Source organism: Sceloporus undulatus, chromosome 3 (assembly GCF_019175285.1).
Source record: "Sceloporus undulatus isolate JIND9_A2432 ecotype Alabama chromosome 3, SceUnd_v1.1, whole genome shotgun sequence".
NCBI lineage: Eukaryota > Metazoa > Chordata > Lepidosauria > Squamata > Phrynosomatidae > Sceloporus > Sceloporus undulatus.
In genome coordinates, this window is record NC_056524.1 from 171,003,102 (window position 1) to 171,022,689 (window position 19,588).

General features: G+C 40.3%; 1 protein-coding gene across 9 annotated transcripts in view; it reads right to left on the bottom strand.

Annotated features, from left to right (window-relative positions):
* The window catches only part of CDH23 (cadherin related 23), a 568,554-nt gene that overhangs the window by 421,717 nt on the left and 127,249 nt on the right, over window positions 1-19,588 (bottom strand). For all 9 annotated transcript variants that reach the window (XR_006102875.1, XR_006102876.1, XM_042457557.1 and 6 more), the window contains exons 4-6: window positions 18,259-18,401; window positions 14,863-14,910; window positions 12,645-12,737 (exon numbers count right to left, since the gene is read on the bottom strand). Coding sequence is in view for 7 of the 9 variants with exons in the window: in XM_042457557.1 (XP_042313491.1) it covers window positions 12,645-12,737; window positions 14,863-14,910; window positions 18,259-18,401 (284 nt within the window). In the remaining 2 variants the exon portion in view is untranslated. The remainder of the gene's footprint in view (window positions 1-12,644; window positions 12,738-14,862; window positions 14,911-18,258; window positions 18,402-19,588) is intronic.

Consider the following 19,588-nt stretch of genomic DNA (forward strand, 5'->3'; position numbering starts at 1 on the left):
ACAAAGGAAGACACTCAATTAGCTTATATCAGATCCTGTCATGTCAAGTAATGCAAACCTAAAAATAAATCAAATGTGCCTTCAAACATGCATGTATGTATACATGTATACATTTAGGGATTTGTAGATAATTTTAAAATACATCTGTGTTTCAAAAAGACATGGAAGGATAGAAGAAGATCCCTGAATTGTTCTTTTTACAATTTGAAATCCACAGGATGGGGAATACTAAAATGCTGAGAGAGGGGATTATACAAAGAAGAAAGACTAAAGTGAGAGAAAAGCAGGAAGAGAAGGATAAACCCTGAAGGTCAGGATGGCAAGAGCACAGGTGCCTGACTAACGCACTGGAGCAGCCCTGTGGGGCACAGACACAGGCAAACACGTTGTAGCAAATTGGAAAGCCATAAAAGTCTATTACAGAAAATCAAACAGCAGCCAGCATGACAGCCATTAGCCTGAAATGAATACACGGGAACTTAATGAGGTCTGTCGAGGCCAGCTTGGTGAATTAAGTTGCCAATTCTAGTAGGATTCACCCCTTTTTTTTATAAACATGAAAGCAACACTGCTGCCTTGTTAAAGTTTGACGAGTGAGTTGCTCAAGAAAAATGTGTAATTATTTGTAGAACAGGATTATGTGCATAACAGAAGTGATTCTTTGCTTGCAAGTGTGCATGCACACAAACTCCTCCCTTTTGTTTTGCTGGGAGAGTTCAGAGTCAGGTAACAAGGAGAGTGAATGAAAGTTCAGTCAGAACGTGACAAAGAATCTCTCTCACACACACATATCCATGTGTTATCTTGTATGAGATCTCTAGGAAGCTTACAATGCAATCAGTTTAAAGTATTTAAAATGCAAAACAATTTATTTTTAACTTTGCTGTGTTTGTGTAATTACGGCAAAAACAATTAAAATTATTTGTATTTTATCATGTTGCCATATGTATGCAAACACAGCAAAGATAAAAATTTAAAAAACAAAGACATGCATGGAGTTAGTCTGCTTTGAAACAGAGGGTGGGGGAGAAAGGAGGAGAATATGGCCCTGTCCTGCTATGTGACTGCTGTAATGCCAGAAATGAAGTGAAGAGGCTTTTCACACCCAGGCAGCTGTGCTAAATAGTGACATTTAGAGCTACTGGTGGGTTTTGTCAATCAATGAAAAGGACATGGAAAGCAGGGTGGCAGCAGGATGAACACAACATCATGTTATAAGTACCCGCCAAAGATGCTTTTATCCTGATAAATTCCATTTTTTAGTCTTGTGTGGTAGTCTTTAGTGCCAATCACATTTCCAAGGATAAGGTATTCTACAACAAGAATGCCACAACAAAAGATCCTCTCTCTCATGTAGGAGAAGACATTTGGCCAGCCACAAGGAAGCTATGTGGGCCTTTGGTTTAACCCAGCATGACTTTTGCCTCTATTAAACTTACCACACAGCACTTGGAGAACAGGAACAGAACAGAATTGAACCGGGGGGGGGGGGGGACATGTGTTACCACACGGGAGAACACCACTGATGCTGCCAGGAGTCCCCAAGCTGTTCCATGGCAGCCGATTTTGAAGAACGGCTCAAAATCGTCCTTCAAAATCAGCTGCCAGGAACAATGGGGAATGGCCACCAATTTTGAACGGCCCATGTAATTGCCCCATTCTTCCTTACTAAGCTTCAGGCTTCTACATTTTCCTTTTCTATACCTTCTGTTTGTTCTTATTGGCAGTGATGTCTCTGTCATTGGGCAGAATGATACATCAGCTCCCATTAGCAAATGCATAGAAGACAGTAGGGGCAGTCCCAGAGTGTTCCTCCAGACCTCTCAAGGTGCTCCCCTCTATTGAAAGAGCAATGCCTGCCAGGTGGCCTATTCCAAGTTTCCTGAATGAGTCTAGTGTCTCAGGTATTTTGAAAGGATGCCATCTAATTTAATGCCAGTTTCTGTATACAGAATGGGAGGGCAAAACATAGAATCGCCTCAGGCAAAAAAGTCTTGTGACAGCTCCGTTTATTAGCCGTGTTATCCATACAGTTCCCCTTTCTAAAGTGCCACATTTTTGTACAGGTTGAGTAACCTACAGTTCCGCAAGATTACAAGGGCATGGAGACACACATACACAGAGACATGCACATACACATTAAAATAATATACATTTCTTTTACAGTAAAGTTATGGGGTTCCTTGAATTTGGCATAGCTTGGCAGACTAATCCTGTTTGTCTTACAGACATATGTCAGCTCCTGTCAGACATGGGAGGGGGACAGTTCCCTAAAACCATACCTAGAGTAGTACAGTGGCCCCTTGGTATCCAGTGGCATTTGGCTCAGGGACCCCCTGTGAATACCAAATATGTGGGTGATTAATCCCATTATAGTGTAATAAAATTGTGTCTCTTATATAAAATGGCAAAATCAAGGTTTGCTTTTTGGAATTAAAAAAAAAATTTCAAGCCATACATGGCTGAATCTAAGGTGAATACAGAATCTGAGGATATGGAGTGCTTATATTGTTCAGGGGCATTGTTGGTGATCTAGCTAGTTCTGACACTGCCTAGAGCTGCCTCATTGTTTTTTCCCTATCTCTCTGTAGGCATTTGGCTCAGATTAAATCCCTGATTGACACCCATCTTTTAGGTCTCAGGTCTAATGCACATTCTGGGCTTGAGTCCCAGCATTTTGCCTGATTTGCACTCAGCTTCTGAAGGTATAATGTGTTTGCTCTCTCAGCTTGGATTCTCTTCAAACTTACTAGCTTTCTACCTTGTCCAGTTCTGTTCACTTTATTGTGTTTCTCGGGATGTATGCTTGACACTGTAGATCCAATTACACCAAACACACAATCTGCAGTGCAGGTTCTTCTCCAGGACACAAGTTGTGTCCAAGTAGTGGTCACAAAATCCTCCTTCGTGCACTTACAAAGCACATCTCTGCCAGGCCACAATAATTTGCATTTCCCAAACAAAACCACTTGATAAAGCAGTGTTATGCATATTTTGAATCAGTATTTTAGGAGGCAAGTTTATTTCACATTTCACTTATTCATGCGGATCTTTTTCCGATGTTCCAGCTGCCAAACAACAGCAGTAAATTTGAATAGCCTTCCCCTACTGCTCTACCCTTTTGCTTGAAGTGCTGCAACTGAGAGGATTATTCATGTCAAAGCAAAACAAAAGGGGGGGACTGCTTCCAGTGCCTACAAATATTACTAATTAGTAGTCTGTGCAAAGACGTGTTTGCAATACAGCTGTCTGTTCGCTTGTGTACTTCCCACCTCAGTCTGTCTACTGAATATCCATGTTGTCTGATATTATAAAGTATGTGTGGGATGGGATGGGGTGCATGCAGTTGGGTGGGTTGGGAAGACAGCACTATTTGACAACATCTGTTATTGTTGTTGTTGTTGTTGTTATTATTATTATTATTATTATTAGGAATCTTCCTGCCTTGTCTGTCTTTCCACTTTTTAAAAACCCAATAATTATACCAGCAAAATCAAAATGGTGCTTGTTTTACTGTATGAACCATTCTCACATACAATCCTAGCTCATTTTGAGAAGCATGGCAGAAATTCTAAAGTAAGGACAGAATTAAGAAACCAATTTACACATAAATTATGGTCAAGAGGCCTACTGTGTTATTACAGGAAGCAGTAAACCACTGATTTTATCTGCTACACTCGTTTCTCTTTTCACCCTGTTGTTTATTTTTATGGCACATAAAAAATTTTTTATCTTAAAAACACAATAATTATTAGGAGTTGGAAAAACCAGCATAAAAAAGCAAATGTACAAATCTAAATTGTATGTTTGTTGGTTTTTCAACAGGACTTGGGTGACAGTTTAAAGGCTGAAGGTGGAGACTGGTCTCGTAAATCTAAAGGATTTGGTTCATGTGCTCCTTCTCCTCTACCCATGTGCACTGCAAGATAGCTTGCAATCTTGGTTTATAGATGATCACAAACCATCCTTTGCCTGTTTAAATGAGCTGGCAAATGGTTTTTGCAAATTGAGACCAGAAGGTACAAATCAAAGTACAGTAATAAAAGAAAAGAAGAAAAACATGAGTCTGAGGATGGTGTTTATAAAGACCAAAAAACAAAAAAACAAAACCATGAATGCTTTCTAGGAAACATTTCCAATAATTTTTTGGAGTTGGGTATATGTGCTTTTGGGCTTTATGCCTGGTGGCTTTTTAAGTGCAGTTTCACTGGGAGGGAAGAGACATTGGTCATGCCAACTGCATGACACTACTTCCCTCTCACAGATGTCATGTTCCCCCAGCAGTTCCTTTTCATTCACAGGGGAAACCCATAAATGAGCTGCCAACTGTGCAATGACACAGATGCAAAAAAGCCATTCCTGGAGCACTAGCGTTATTGGCAGTCACACGGTATCCCTGTCCCCTCTCCCTTCCTTTACCTCTTCACCCTCACTATTTTTAAATTTCCCCCCTCTTTTTTCACAGAATTCCAGTGCTCCAGAACTTGGCAGACACAACTTTTTTTTTTTCAGTTAAAATATTAAATAGGGACCACAGAGCTCTGAAATTGGGCAAGGAACATTAATTTAAAAAAAACAACATGCTGGGTAGGAAGGGTGGAGTCGAGGGAGAGGACAGGACCAGAGTGCCATGGTGGAAGCACATTGGTGTGATGATGGCAGCAATAAAAGCAGTATGTTCCCTTTTTAAATTTTTTTGCCAAGATTGCACTGCGAAAGGGGCTTGTATTATAAAGCCCTTTGTTTTACTTGTTCTGCCAACCTAGCAATTCAAAAACATGCAAATGCAAAATAGGTACCACTTCGGTGGGAAGATAAACAGTGTTCTGTGCAATCATGCTGGCCACATGATCACAGAGTTGTCTCTGACAATGTTGACTCTTTCGCTTGGTAATGGACATGAACACCACCCTCTATGGTCGGACACGACTTGACAACCTTGTCCACTGGGAATACCTTTACCTTTACCTTTTACTTGTAAAAGTTGAATTAATAGGAGTGGGGAACAAGTTACCTTTTGTATACCAGGTAGTGTGTGCTTTTCCCCAGTAGGACAAGGAAGCATTCATTTCCCCCCCTCCGACAATACTGCTGGGATGACACTGCTCTTTCATGACATGGTATCCTTCCACAGAAGTGTTACATATGGGTGTGTGTGTACATCAGTCTAAGTTAATAGCAGCACTCATTATAGCAGGAATTTTTTTTATAAAGGAAGAAAAACATAGATGTTACCTGCTGTTCAAGAAATAAGCCTTTGACCTAAAAATATGCTGACTGTAATCATTCTCTCTCCAAAAATATGTGAAAGAGCTTCCCTTATGCTTTCATAACCATAAAACAATGTAAAGGAATCATGAAGTTGGAAGAGACCACAAAGGCCATCCAGACCAATTCCTTGACATGCAGGAATTCATGATTTAAGCACTCTTGACAGATTGCCATTCAGCCTCTGTTTAAAAACCTCTAAGTGCAAGGGACCTTTTGATCCTCAAAGATCCCAACTTAGTGGCACAACTGAGCAATTCAGTAAGTCAATGACCACAACAAAATCATATCACAATGTGTACCACACATGCCCACCTCTTTTTCGAAATGTGGACCACATCATAGCAGGGAGACCAGTGCCATTCACTGGAGCTCCACACATACCTCTTGATCTTCATCCTTATTTTCTCCATATTCATCTATCTCTTCTAAGCAATTTAACAGCCAGAAAAACAAGAAAATAGAATATCAAACTATTCTGACTGTGCTCTCTGCTTTTGGTACACTAACATGAAAATGCCCAAGAACCTCCCCCCCCCCCCCCCCCCCCAAAGAGGCAATTGAGGCTAGCACTGAACAAAACAGGTACCAGAATTCTTTGACAGAGAAGGCTAAATGACTCACAAACTGCACTTCCCAGGATTCCCTACCATTGAGCCAGGGCAGTTAAAGGGAAAGAGCCAGGGCTGTTAAAGTGGTCTCAAACTGGATTATTTCTGCAGTGTCTTTTGGACCCTAGTGTAGATTCTGATGGATCTGCTCTGCCCACCAATGCCTCCAGAGGGTTAATATCTGCAAGAGTCATCTTGGATCTGCACTCACAACTTGGCAGAGATAGGTGGAAAAGATTCAGTATATGTCTTCCCCCCTCCCCTTTCTATTGTCCAGGTTCCACTGAAAACCTTTTGTTATCATGCTCTACTTGGGAACACACAAAAGCCACTAGGTTTCATGATAACATGAAAAAAAGCTTTAGCAGATCATGTGGTTCACATTACAATGTGCCGTGTATGACGCTTACGCTGAAAGCCATGCGACGGAAATAAAACGGCATGTGCGCCACGTCAGTGGGGCTCGAGCATACGCGCTATTTGCTTTACACATCTTTGGGCATTTGTCAGCCCTTCAGCAAAATTATATGGTAAACACATGGCAGATGTTGACCATAGTGTCATATGGAGGTCCTAGAGATTCCTAGGGAGGTGTTCTCTCAAGTAAAAAAAAACCCCAGTGTTGTTTTTTTTATTTGCATTTTTTCCACAGCGATCCTGGACACCTAACAGCAGTGAATGTGAAGGGCCCACTGTATATACATATGCATTTATTATTCACTCAGGATTTGTATTCTTGGTTCACTGATTAACCTATTTGTGTTCATTTGCCTCAAACAAGCATTGAAAAGTCATGAGTGGGTGTCCATTGGACACACATCTGGTATTTTAAAAATGCTTTGCACCCTGCCTATCAGTAGACAGCAGCAGCAATGTGGATAAAGACATCAACAGTCAGGTATGGAACCCAGAATGAGGGGACCAACTGCTTCCACATATGGGCCCATACAGACACGCCAAAATAAAGCTGCTTCGGATCACTTTGGAGGTATGCTGTTTAAGTGATGCATCCTAAGAGTTTGGAAGCTGCGCCAAAGCCAAGCTCCAGTACTTAGGACTGGATTGTGGGCTTTGGCATGGCTTCCGGACTCTTAGGACGCATGCATAATTTAAACAGCATACCTCCAAAGTGATTCAATGCAGCTTTATTTTGGCCTGTCTGTATAGGGCCATAGTTTCTTAGATGATCTGTGATGATAATTTCCACAGCCCGATGACAGCACATCTTCAACTTCTTAAGAAAGACTGAGGTGGGAAAGCAACACAGAGCAGATTCTTTTTAGCCATGAGGCTGCAAACATTCATTCACTAGGCTCCATCCCTAATGACCTTCAGAAAGAGACTGAAAATACGGCTGTTCTCTCCAGCTTTTAATGTACCGCTGCTGTTTTATCCTGTCATAGTTCATTTCTTTTAATTGTTTTTCTTTTGTTGTAACTATTGTCATTTTGCAATTTTATTATTATTTTATAGCTTCTGGAGCCTCATGGATTCATATGATTAAGAAATGTGATCCCTCATCTCGTTTAAAAAGCAGCAATAATTAAAAAAAATATGATATAAAAATCTCCCCAAAGTTTTCAAAATCTCACTAGAAAACCTCAACTTTGCGTGATTGTGGAAGTATTGTCCATGCATGCCAAGGAAGGTTAACATCTAATCACTGAAGAAAAATGATGGACAAAATCAGATGTTTTCCAAATTATGTGGGAAGGGTAATCCCAGAAAATGTGCTATAAAGCAATATACTGTCCTTTACAGTGAAATAGTAAAACTAAGTATAGATGAATGGCTTTGTCTCAAGCAGCCTTAGAAAATAACTAAAGCTTTCCAATAGGCATCAGTATTTGAAAGACTACTAGCAGGGGCCCATTCTACATTCCTACCAACCTGCCAATTTGTTCTGTTTTTCAAGTGGATCCGCTTAAGGCCAGAATAACTTAGCAGGTAGCTTTTATGGCAGCTCTAGCATCTTCAGAGTGGCACCATCCCTTCTGTCCTTTATTCATGCTTCCCAAATACAGAAAATAATGCAAGGGGGCACAACGTTAGGTAGTGGAACCACATACAATTCTTGATTGTTTCATCTGTTACCCCCAAATAATTTCCATATAGCCCCACATAACTGGACTGCAGATAAACTAGATTGCAGAGGAATATCGCTCATTATTCCCTGCTTTCCAAGATTACTAGTAGCAGTGGCATCAATAGGGCTGGTGTCACCTGGGGTGGTAACTCACGGTGTCAAACCCCCCCCCCCCCACTGACCTGTGCCAATACCACACCATATAGAATCCATAGTAAATGCAATAATTGTGACAAAAACAACTAACAAAATTAAAATTTTATCTTTCAATTGCACTATCATATACACAGCCTAAATATATTTACATGTGCATCGTGGTTAAAGTGAATATTTGGTACAGTGGGATTTTAAAAAATAAATTAAAAAATAAAAATACACACATATATATATTTTTAAATTAAAAACTTGAGGCCTCTCCTTTCTTCCCCCACTCACATGATCTCCAGTATTTTAATGGGATGAAGCAAAATACAGAGGGTTTGGGAGAAGTGGTGTCACCGCCCCTTAGAGTGTCACCTGGTGCGGCCCGTACTCCCTGCATCGCACTAATGAACCCCCTCCCTGGCTAGCACAGATAAAAGCTGTGTCAGTGGAGAGTATGGGGGGAAAGAGTACACCGAGGTGTTTATTTGTAATATGTTGGATCTATGTGTACTGATACATGATGAGGGATGCATATGTGGGGCAAAAGTGTGTACCTGTGGGGGACGGCATGTGTACATATATACAGATGCAATCCCTAGTCCCAGTAAAGGTTATGCACTACAGTCATACTACTCAATGACAAATGACAAAAGAAACATGGAGCTCTTTATAGTCTGTTCCTTGTTCAACTGTTAAACACAGTATGTAATCCATTATATGCGCAGTCTGGGGGTGCTTCTTGACTCGTCGCTTCACCTGACTGCTCAGGTGAATGCGACGGTCAAGAGCACCTGTTATCAGCTTCGGCTGATTCGCCAGCTGTGCCCATACCTGGCCCAGAGGGACCTAGAAACTGTTGTACATGCTCTGGTAACTTCGAGACTGGATTTCTGCAATGTACTCTACATGGGGCAACCCTTATACCAAACTCGGAAGCTCCAAATGGTGCAGAATATGGCAGCCCAGCTGGTCACTAGTGCCCCCAGGACCAGCCATATAACACCTATTTTGAAAGATCTCCATTGGCTGCCCATCCGCTTCCGAGCTCAATATAAGGTGTTGGTAATTACCTATAAAGCCCTAAATGGCTTGGGCCCAGGATACCTAAAGGACCACCTCTCCCCGTACATTCCGCCTCGCACCCTCAGAACGTCTGGGCAGCAATTACTGAAGGTGCCTGGGGCTAGGTTAGCCTCCACCACACGGAGGACATTCTCCACGGCTGCCCCAGCCCTTTGGAATACGCTGCCCACAGAGCTCCGCTCGACTACCACCCTGGTCCAATTCAGGAAGGACTTAAAAACCTTCCTGTTCCAACAGGCATTCCCCGAATAAATATCCTGTGGGCCTCCCTCCTCTTCCGTGGCCAAGAGGTTGGGCTATGGGGCTTTTTGTTTATTATTTTTTGTAATGGTTGTCTGTATTATATTTGTATTTTAACTTTTTCTGTATTGATTGTTGTTTTAATTCTGATGTAAGCCGCCCTGATCATAGGAAGGGCGGGATATAAATAAAAATATTATTATTATTATTATTATTATTATTATTATTTATTATATTGTTATGCTGTGCATTTCTGTGCCTACTCTCTAACCTATGATTTAACACAGCAGCCAAAACTCACAGTGATGGAACAAGTTTAGTCCTTCCTCTATATCTCTTATAATGTTTACTCTAGTACCATAAATTAAGCAGGGTTTGAGATAGGGAATCCGTCTAGAGTGAGCTAAATGAGCTGAATGAGGGTCAGGTGATGTTGGTGGACTCCTGGCTAGTGTGCCAGATGGAACCATGTGAAAGCCAAAAAGAGAGTAACATTTGATGCATTCATTCGGCACCTCAAAAACCAACTGAGTTTCCAAGTTGGAATTCAGCTGACCCCCAGTATACCGGCTGAGTATACTTCATTCTCCTTCACCACATGGTAGAATCTCATGTCATGTGGTGGAAGTCAGCAAAATAGAAAACCAGACCCATTCATCAGGTATTTTGTGTTCAGTCGACTCAGGGAGGGGAAGCAGGAATGAGCAAGCTCCTTATCTGTGGAATCTGTATTTTCTCCCACAGCTGTCTTTTGAGTGGCATTGCTTTGGGAAAGGGCTGAAGTGACAAGGGAAGCTCTGTGAACTGGAGAGGACTGGGGCAGGAGCAATGGGCCTAGGTCAAAGAGCTGGGAAGGGTGCCCATATTGGAAAGATAACAGACAAACAGCCACAGACAGACTGAAACAAAATTTTGGGACCTAGATGAGATTTTTAGGGCACAAAATTCAAGCAAAACAAAATTTCAGTGACTTTTGATAAGAAAACATTTGCTGAATCACGACATAACAGTGATTCAACAAGCTTTTATTTTGTGTAGAGACTTAAATATCAAATATGTTATAAATGTAGCTATCAGATGGAGAGATGTGGTTTTCTACCCTGAAGTCAATCTCAAAGGACTGCATTGGATAATTTTTGTCATTCTAAAACAGTTGGAAGGTAGACTGAACTCAGCTTCTCAGCCAATATTACCACAAGCAGGTTAATGAAGAACACTTACACACATGGGAAAGGTAGAGCAAAGGATCATAGTCTAATCATAGCAGGATGCCAAAGAGTCTGCTTATTAATGAACCATTGATAATGCAATAATTTGTACTCCCAAATTGCTGAACATGGCTCAATTTCACACTCTCTCTTCCTCTGTGCCCACTCTCTCTGTTTCTTTCTCTCCCCCCCCTCCCCACAAAAGCCAAAATAATTGGTCTGCATGAGGCAGGGAGAGATGTTGCATAGTCCTGAAAACCTGGACTATGGAAAATTGGGGAGTTTGGATTTTTAGAAGAGAAACTGAAAAGGAACCCTATATCTGATTAATTGAACTAGAATTCAGGGAAACAAAACCATACCAAGACCAGACAAGATATGATATTAGGGAATTGATATGATCAGATCTCCTGCCATTATTTCAAAAAGTTAAACGAAGCTAAGGTGGGCATTTCAGATTCAAGCCAAGGTAGCTATTGACTTTTCTCTGGGGGCAAATAGAGCCACTTGGGAGGAGGTGGGCAGAAGCCTATGGATTCACCTTCCATAGTCTTGTAGTGCTGGTTTATATCCGCCTCTACCCATGGACTGGCTATTTTCTTATTTGTTTTTAAGGGAGATTCAATCAGAGATCTCCTGACATACATCTGGTATGGCTTGTAGTTACTATCAGATGGAAATTTTTACAGGTTTTGTAAAGTTACATATGATCCTTATTGTCAAAAGATCCTAACATCATCATAAGAAAGTAATTTCAGATTTATTCCAGCTGGTTCAGTATACAGTACATTACAATAAAATTTAGAGCCCTTTCACATTACACAGTTATCACTTTATGGTTCTACTTTAACTGCCATGGTTTGGTCGTATTGAATCCTGAGATTGACAGTTTAGGGAAGGGCATTTAGTCTTCTCAACCAGAAAGCTCATCATGAAAATCCAAAACACAGGAATCCACAGGATGCAACCATTTCAGTCAAAGTGGAATTGTACTACAGTACTATAATTATATGATGTAAAAAGGTCTTGCAGCCCTAGAAAATTTCTCATGAACCTTGCAAAATAACTTTTCTTTCTTTAATTAAATAATTTATTTTATTGCAAATATTTGATCAAATAAGGATTTTTAAAATAAAACCTGATTAAAATCATCATTTCAAAGGATCTATGGTAGGAACCACTACAAGTGCCAATGGCCTGTTACAGACTGCCAAAATAAAGCTGCTTTGGGTCTCTTTGGAGGTATGCTATTTAAATGATGCATGCATCCTAAGAATCCGGAAGCTGCACCAAAAGCTGCACTCCGGTGCTTAGGAAAGGAGTGTGGCTTTGGTGCGAACTCCGGACTCTTAGGACCCATGCAGCATTTAAATAGCATACCTCCAAAGAGACCCGAAGCAGCTTTATTTTGGCAGTCTGTAACAGGCCAATGATTCTGCAGCCTAAATGACATTAAAAGGGAAAGATCAGCAAATTTAGTGAATCCTTTAAGCTAACAGACACAACAATTTCCATAGAAGAAACACCCCTAACTGGGGGGGTTGGGGAGGTGGAGACTCCCCAAAAAATTCCTGAGTCTACCCAGTGGCTACAGAATATTTCCTAATTGTTGTTCAGAGGATGGAGACAGAAAACCAAATGGAAAGGAGGGGGGGAGTGGGTAGAATTGAATATCATAGAAAAGGGCATATCTGTCTTATTGCTGCAGTGAACAGAAGCACATTACACAGAAACATTTTGTTGCAGGCCTGCATGTAATAAGATAAAAATGATACAAGAGACAGAAAGCTGTTAAGTGCATATGCTTTCACTGACGATTGTTCCATGTAGTTCACAGATATGGCCTTCAAACATTGTACAGATTTTTCTCTGCCCACATGAATTTTCCTTTACTTTCATAACAGCTGGAGAAACTATTCAATTTCAGACAATTGTAGTAGCTGTTTTTCTTAAACTGTTTGGAAACAGGAGCTCTTCCAGGCAAAGAAGAAAATAAGTGCTTACCTCAGGGATCCGGACACTGTATGGTTGATTGTGAAACCTTGGTGCATTGTCATTCACATCTCCCACTTGGATATTTACTGACCCTTTGATAACCTGTGATTGAAAGAGTTAAGATTTATTTAAGTTGTTTATATTGTAGGCATTTTCCCACATTTGTCACGGAGAGAAAAGACTTCAGAAATTTACAGATAATGTCCAAAACCATGTAATTTGTTATTATTGAATCAATACGATTTATCTACGTGTTCATTCACTATTAAACAATAGATTGAATAGGTCTACTCTAGCTGGCAGTAATGAACAGCCATTGTTTATTATTATCAAGCAACAACTTTAAAACTGCTTAGAGGACCTTTGCAGAGGAGTGAGAACTAGGTTCCTAGGAAACATGTCTTCAATGCTTCATTCCTCCTCATTGCAAGATCATTTCAGCTAGGAAGATGGGCTAAACCCCACTTCTGTGCTCAGAGGATCATTGTGGGGAGGGCCACTTGATTATATGTCCAGTGTGTGCAACCTTCCACATATTTTCCTGTGAGGAAAGGCAGTCTGCTCACTGCACTTTACAACATACATCCCATTTTGGTTTCTGAGACATCTGTTTGCTCTATAAATGTATAATAGTCCAATTTTTTCTATGTCACTGAACTACAAAAGGGATAGCATGCTAATGTCAAACATCAAATACAATCATATAAAAAAGACAACACTACCAATAAGTGAAATTTAGATTATAAACAGATGATGATGGTGATGAGTACACAAAGGCTGAGGTAGAAAACAGAAGAAAAACTGAAAATAATCCTAATCCAAATGAATACAGTTTGTGCTCTCTCTCCCAGCACATAGCTAGGCTAGAAAATGGCTCTCTCTTTAACATGAGAATAGCCCAAATGTGAGTCAGAACTGCATAAGTGGAAAAAGCATTTTACGCACTTGATTCAGATTCACATCTGACTATTTGCATATTTCCAAGACTTTCCACAATTCAGCACCACACATCTACTTTAGCCTTTTCCCCAGATGCTCCGCTACAATCATTTCTAAAACTGTCCATCAAAAACAGACAACAATGGACCTGACATTCTTCAGAGCTGTCCATCCTTTTGAAACGCATTTCCTTTTAAACTTAAAACACAAAGCCATTGATTCTTTACACAAATGAATGAAAATGGCCATGCTTCACAAGAAATATTTTGCTGCCTGAGACAGAGCAGCAAATGGCACTGCACTCTGCTCTCTAACTGCTTAGTACACAACGCTGGGTACATTAGGGACACAAGAAGCAGGAAATTGCAGAAGGAAGGCCCTGATTCTTCACTCATTTTTTGCTTGTGGGCAAAAATGAAAATGTCAATAGTTTTCTTCCCACTGCTTGAGATTTATCAGTTTCTGCACCTTTTCGTCTGATTTTTTTGCTTTTGCCACCAAATTTTATTTTTATGTAAACCCATCAGAGAAAGTGTGGGGGGGTCTTTTTGATCCGTGCGAGGATGAAAAATTTGGCATTGCTTGATTATTATGTCAAGTATCTGACCAGAGTTCGTTTCCCCACTCAGCCATGAAACCTACTGGGTGACCATGGGCAGGTCGCATGCTCTCAGGCTCAGAGGAAGGCAATGACGAACCTCCTCTGAACTAATCTTGCCAAGAAACCCCCATAAGGTCGCCATAAGTCAAAAATGACTGGAAGGCATACAGCAACAACAAATCTGAATGTGCCAAGTTACCCTTTCTCAGCAATGATGAGAAATTTTACTAAAATTCTGTCCATCACTACCCAGAAGCACCTCCCCAATCCTAACTGTAAAAATCAAATAACAATCAATTAAGGAACTTCTTTTGCTATCCTTTCATCATACTCCAGATCTGCTACCTAAGGGTACACTTTGCAGAGCTGGCCCTATCTGCAAAGTTGCCTCATTTTAGAATCCAATAGAATAGTAAGCAAAACTCAGAGGCCAGTACTGCATAGATCCCTAAAGTGCATACATTTTCATGTAAATGGAGAGGAGGGAACAGATGGCTGTACTTCCACACTATTTCTTACCCTGCAATGCTAAAGCCTTGGATAGCTGCACACTCTCCTTACTGTGTCGGGGGAGGGGGAAGGAAGTGGGGCTATGGCAGCTTTAATCTCCTCCCCACAGAATAGGCCATCCAAATCAATCCTAATACTTCCCTCCATTTTAAAACATGGAACAAATGTCACACTTACCCCTTGGCTGTCACTGACAGAAAATTCAACTGTGAATTCTGACTTCGTCTGAAAGAAGAAGAAAAAGATATAATTAGAGATGCCACAATGGTAATCTGTTGATAGAAGGCTTTGGTCTTGAGCCGAATATAATTACATGCTTTTGTGGCCTGGAAGAAAATGAAGCGCAATCCCAGGAATAACTGCAAAACCTCAGTTCAAGATTGCAATTCTAGTACAGGGATATCAAGGGATTGCAGTGAATGAACTAATGGCAAGCAAGTACTGAAGCTTCTTTGCTGGCAGCACAAAGTTCTAAGGATGAGATGAGAGGTCGATGAAAACCAAAGAGAGTGTGGATAAGCGCTGTTCAGCTTTCTTAACTGTGAAAACTCTTTCTGCAGAGTTTTATAGATCTGTATATATTAGAAATGTGTTAACATTAAAAGCTAGGGCAAAGAAACCAAACTCATGCATGCAAAAGACATTGTGTATCTTGGGCGGGGGTGGGGGAACAGTAATTGGCACTGGCCAGCCATGTAAGAGCACAGCATTTTTCTGTTGTTCTAACAGACCAGTGGGGATCATGCTGCAATCCAGATGTTGCTAGACTGCAAATCCCAGCCTCCCTAGCCAGGACAGCTAAATGGCTGAGAAATGCTAGGAGCTGCAATCCAACAAATTATGTAGGGCTGCATAATTCCCACCCATGTTTTAACAGAACATAACTTTTCTAACATTATTCTTACATGGCAGGGGTAAAGAATAAACCCCTGTAAATAAAACACCAAATATCTGCACTTCTGATAGCTCCTCTATAGGTCAGACTAAAATCTGGAGCAGATTTACCAACCCACTGGCATGGGAGCCATCATCTGCCACAGGCTCATGGGAAATCTGGCTTGTTGTCAATAAGCCTGTGTGAACTGAGTCAACTGGTGACTGTAGAAGTAATAACAAACCATGAGAAGAAGCTACCTGATCCTGAGGATCACATACTCCCTCCTCCCTTTCCTTCAAATAAAAAAGGATGAAATAAGAAGCTTCCAAGCCTTTAGTTGCTAAAGGCAGATAGAATATTTGTCATTATTCATTTCCCTGCTGAAAAACAGGCTTCCCAACACTCAGAAAATCTGGGTATGACACAAAGGTGAGCATTTTGCTCAGTTTTTGCTTAGCATTTGCACACTCTAAATTGTTTTGGGGACTTATTCTGTGCAGAAACTCACGTGGGAGGTTTTTAGGTAAAAGCAGTGGGTTTTGCACAAAAATAATCATTTTACACAAACACCAACTCCAGAAATTTTTTGGTATTTTTAGTGCAAAAACAAAATTCTGTACAAAAAACTCTCCAGAAAAAAATCCTTTTTTCTGTGAAAAATCTTCTGTTTGTGTAAAATAATATTATTTGGTACATGTGTTTCTGGGAACAGAGTTCTTTGCGTGTGAACAGAGCATTTTTATCACTTAAAATATCACTTTTGTGCAATGTATTTCTCCACAGATTAAGGGCCCAAACAGGCAGGTCACTTTTGGATGTATAATGTTTAAATGCTACATGAATCCTAAGAGGCTGGAAGCCTTGCCAAAGCCACACTCCAGTCCTAAAGACTAGTGCACAGCTTTGGTGCAGCTTCTGGCTTCTTAAGATGCATGTGTCATTTAAACAGCATACCTCCAAAGTGACCTGAAGCAGCTTGATTTTGGCCTTTCTGTTCGGGCCCTAAGTTCTCAACCTACCTGTGAATACCAGGTAGGAACTTCAGAGAAACCCAGCAGTGAAAAAACTATGGAAATTATTCATCCTCACATGCAGTGACAAATTAAAGATTTACATCTCAAGTCCATTTAGGCAATAAAGAAAACTATGGCTTGCCTCAGTTGGGAAGGAACAGCTTCAAATATCTTTTGCTCACATAAGAAAAGGGGGGGGGGGGGAGAAGGTAGCATGCAAGCTAAAGGGTTTGTCCCAGTACAGATATAAAGATAACTGGTCTCACAATATGTGGCTCACATGAATGTCCTGATTATGAGTCTAGAATCACTGTATATGCTGGTGACATACTAGATTTGTAATAATGGCAGGCTTTCTGTTAGTCAGGACTCAAGGCTACACTTGCTAGACCTGCAGTTTCCTCATTCTTTTGCCATGATCACTATTTATCTTGGATGGGATTCTGAAGATTATTTACCACAACACAGGCTTTCCTCTCATGAAAACTCAGCTAATGCAATCTGAGAAGAGAATACATGGGATTTAGCTCCTGCCTCAGGGCAATGCCTGCAGCCAGTCTGTGGAACCAAATGCCAAGGATGAAGGAGAAATCATCCATTTGTCTCAGGAAGACACACTGTCATTACTTCTATTACCTCCCCACTGTTCTCATCTAAAGCCCTCCCCTACATGAAATGTAACAAGGAAGGAAGGAAGTGTTGCTGCAAGATACCTCAAGGGAGAATGTTGTGATACATGGAAATGACAGACTGAGATACAGATTAGTAAGACAGAGCCCTTTCTAGATAGCACATTGTTGTTGTGTGCCTTTACATCTTTTCCAATGTATGTCAACTCTCAGGCATCCCTATCACATGGATTTCATATTTTGCATTTAAATGCATTATGCATCCATTCGGCGTGTCCAGTCCATGGTATCCCATTCAAATTACCCAATTATGTTGCCTCACAATAATAATTCATACATTATATGACTCTCCTTTTCCACTTTTCTTCCATTCAGATGAATCTTTACTACCCTTTTTCTAGTTTTCAGTTTATTGTTTGCAACCATGTTGTTTAGCCCAGCTTTTAGCTTCCAACCCATATCAGCCTCTTTATCCTCTCCATACTCTGGTGGTCTTTCTCCAAAGTACCACAAATTAAGCTTCTTTCTTACCACATCTTCCTTTTGTCTGTACCTCTTATAAATTAAACCTCTATAGCAATGTATAAGTACATGACTTCAAACAGAGTGCTTCACAAGCATCTCATAGTTGAAAATCTGTAAGGTGTTCACATGCATACATCCTGTCCCAGTTGGGACAATTATTTGAGGCTTCATAAACCATGGTTTATAAATGAGCATCAGGGCTAAGTGATCCTCTGTTTGCTCCTCCCTTCATGTTTCAGTGTTGGCATAAAGATCCTGGTTTATATTAAGCTAGAGTACCTCTTTATGTATGAACCAATGAATTCATACTTATTTTTTGTGCTTTCTTAGCTGATATTAAGCAAGAATCCCCAATAGTTGGCTATAGGGATATATACCCATAGTGGGCTATGAGAAATTCTTGTTTAATAATAGCAATAATCTTAACACAGAAGACGATATTTGATGGGAGGAAAGGAAGGAGGAGGGAAGAAATTCTTTTGTCTATTTTTATATAGATTAATATTTAGTACAAAACTGTACTCATTACCTCTCTATCCAAGGGCTGCCTGAGCCATACAACTCCAGTCATGCTTTCCACTGCAAAGAATCGGCTGGCTTCCTCACCAACAACTCCAAATACAAGGGGGTCATTGTCTAGGTCACGGGCAAGTAACTGTGTCACTGATGAACCTATAAAAGAAAGAACAGGTCATGGAAAGTTAGCAGTGTGGTAAAAATGTTGTCGCCACAGCGATAGCCGTCTCTAAATCCTTAATAAATTCATGATAAAAAGGAGAAAGTGATATCCATGCACCTTTAGAGAAAACAATATCTTCTCTTACAATTCCATAAAGTGGAAGTAAAGACAGTAAAGATCTTGGAAATTCAGTCACTGGAATCACAGTTTTCAGCTTTCAGAGATGGGCAGCAGACCACATAGGGACAGAAAAGGCAGATTCATATTTACTACCCAGCTTCCAGATGACATGAATTTTTCATTTTATGCTTTGTAAAAGCAAATAAATGCAAGCTGTTTATATATAGGTTAACGGAATGAAAGGCACCTAGATACAACTGAGTAATGGCTGTTGAAGGAGACTAACATTTCTGAGGGGCAAATGATCTAACTACACTGGTGTTTGTAGCAACACATTTGGAAGTGGAGTGGAGGTGTGTTTTGTGGAAAGTGCTCTTTTTTTCTCGAAAGTGAAAACAGTGACTGAGAAAAATGTATCCAGAGCGAAGGATAATGTTTATCATAGCATTTGAAATATTATTTTTAAAAAGTCCAAAACAAAGGTTCAATCTATATATGACATCCAGACATCTGTGACTTATCTCGCCTGGCATTATTTTGTTTCATTATAGGGAAAAGACAGAAGGAAAGGGTCCAGAAATGGTGCAAAAGTAGGGCAATTGACTAAGATGTTTGGCTTTAAAAACTGCATGGAGTACATTGCTCACCCCGAAACAAACCAAAGATTTGTCTCAACTGGTCAATAATATGAGGGATTTTGCACATTTATTGAAAATTCCAATCATTTTTGAAATTATTTATTATATTTTGGAACTTTTTTAGAGGGGATGCTTAGAAAGTTTCTTTGTGCATAAAATACTATGTTTGGCAGAACACACTATTCAGCAAAATAAGATTTTGTGCAAAATTGCCAACGCCTTTGCTGCTGTTTAAAAAAGCATTTTTTTCACTCTCATGTAGTGGCTGTAGACAATTTTATATGTTTTTAAAACATACCAAGGAACCCTTTCTTGTTCATAGCAAGATCATTTTTCTAAATATTCTTAACATCCCAATTACCTGCCTCAAATTTCACTTCCAGGAGTATGAGCTGGGCTGCTTACAATTTTAGCACCCCCTT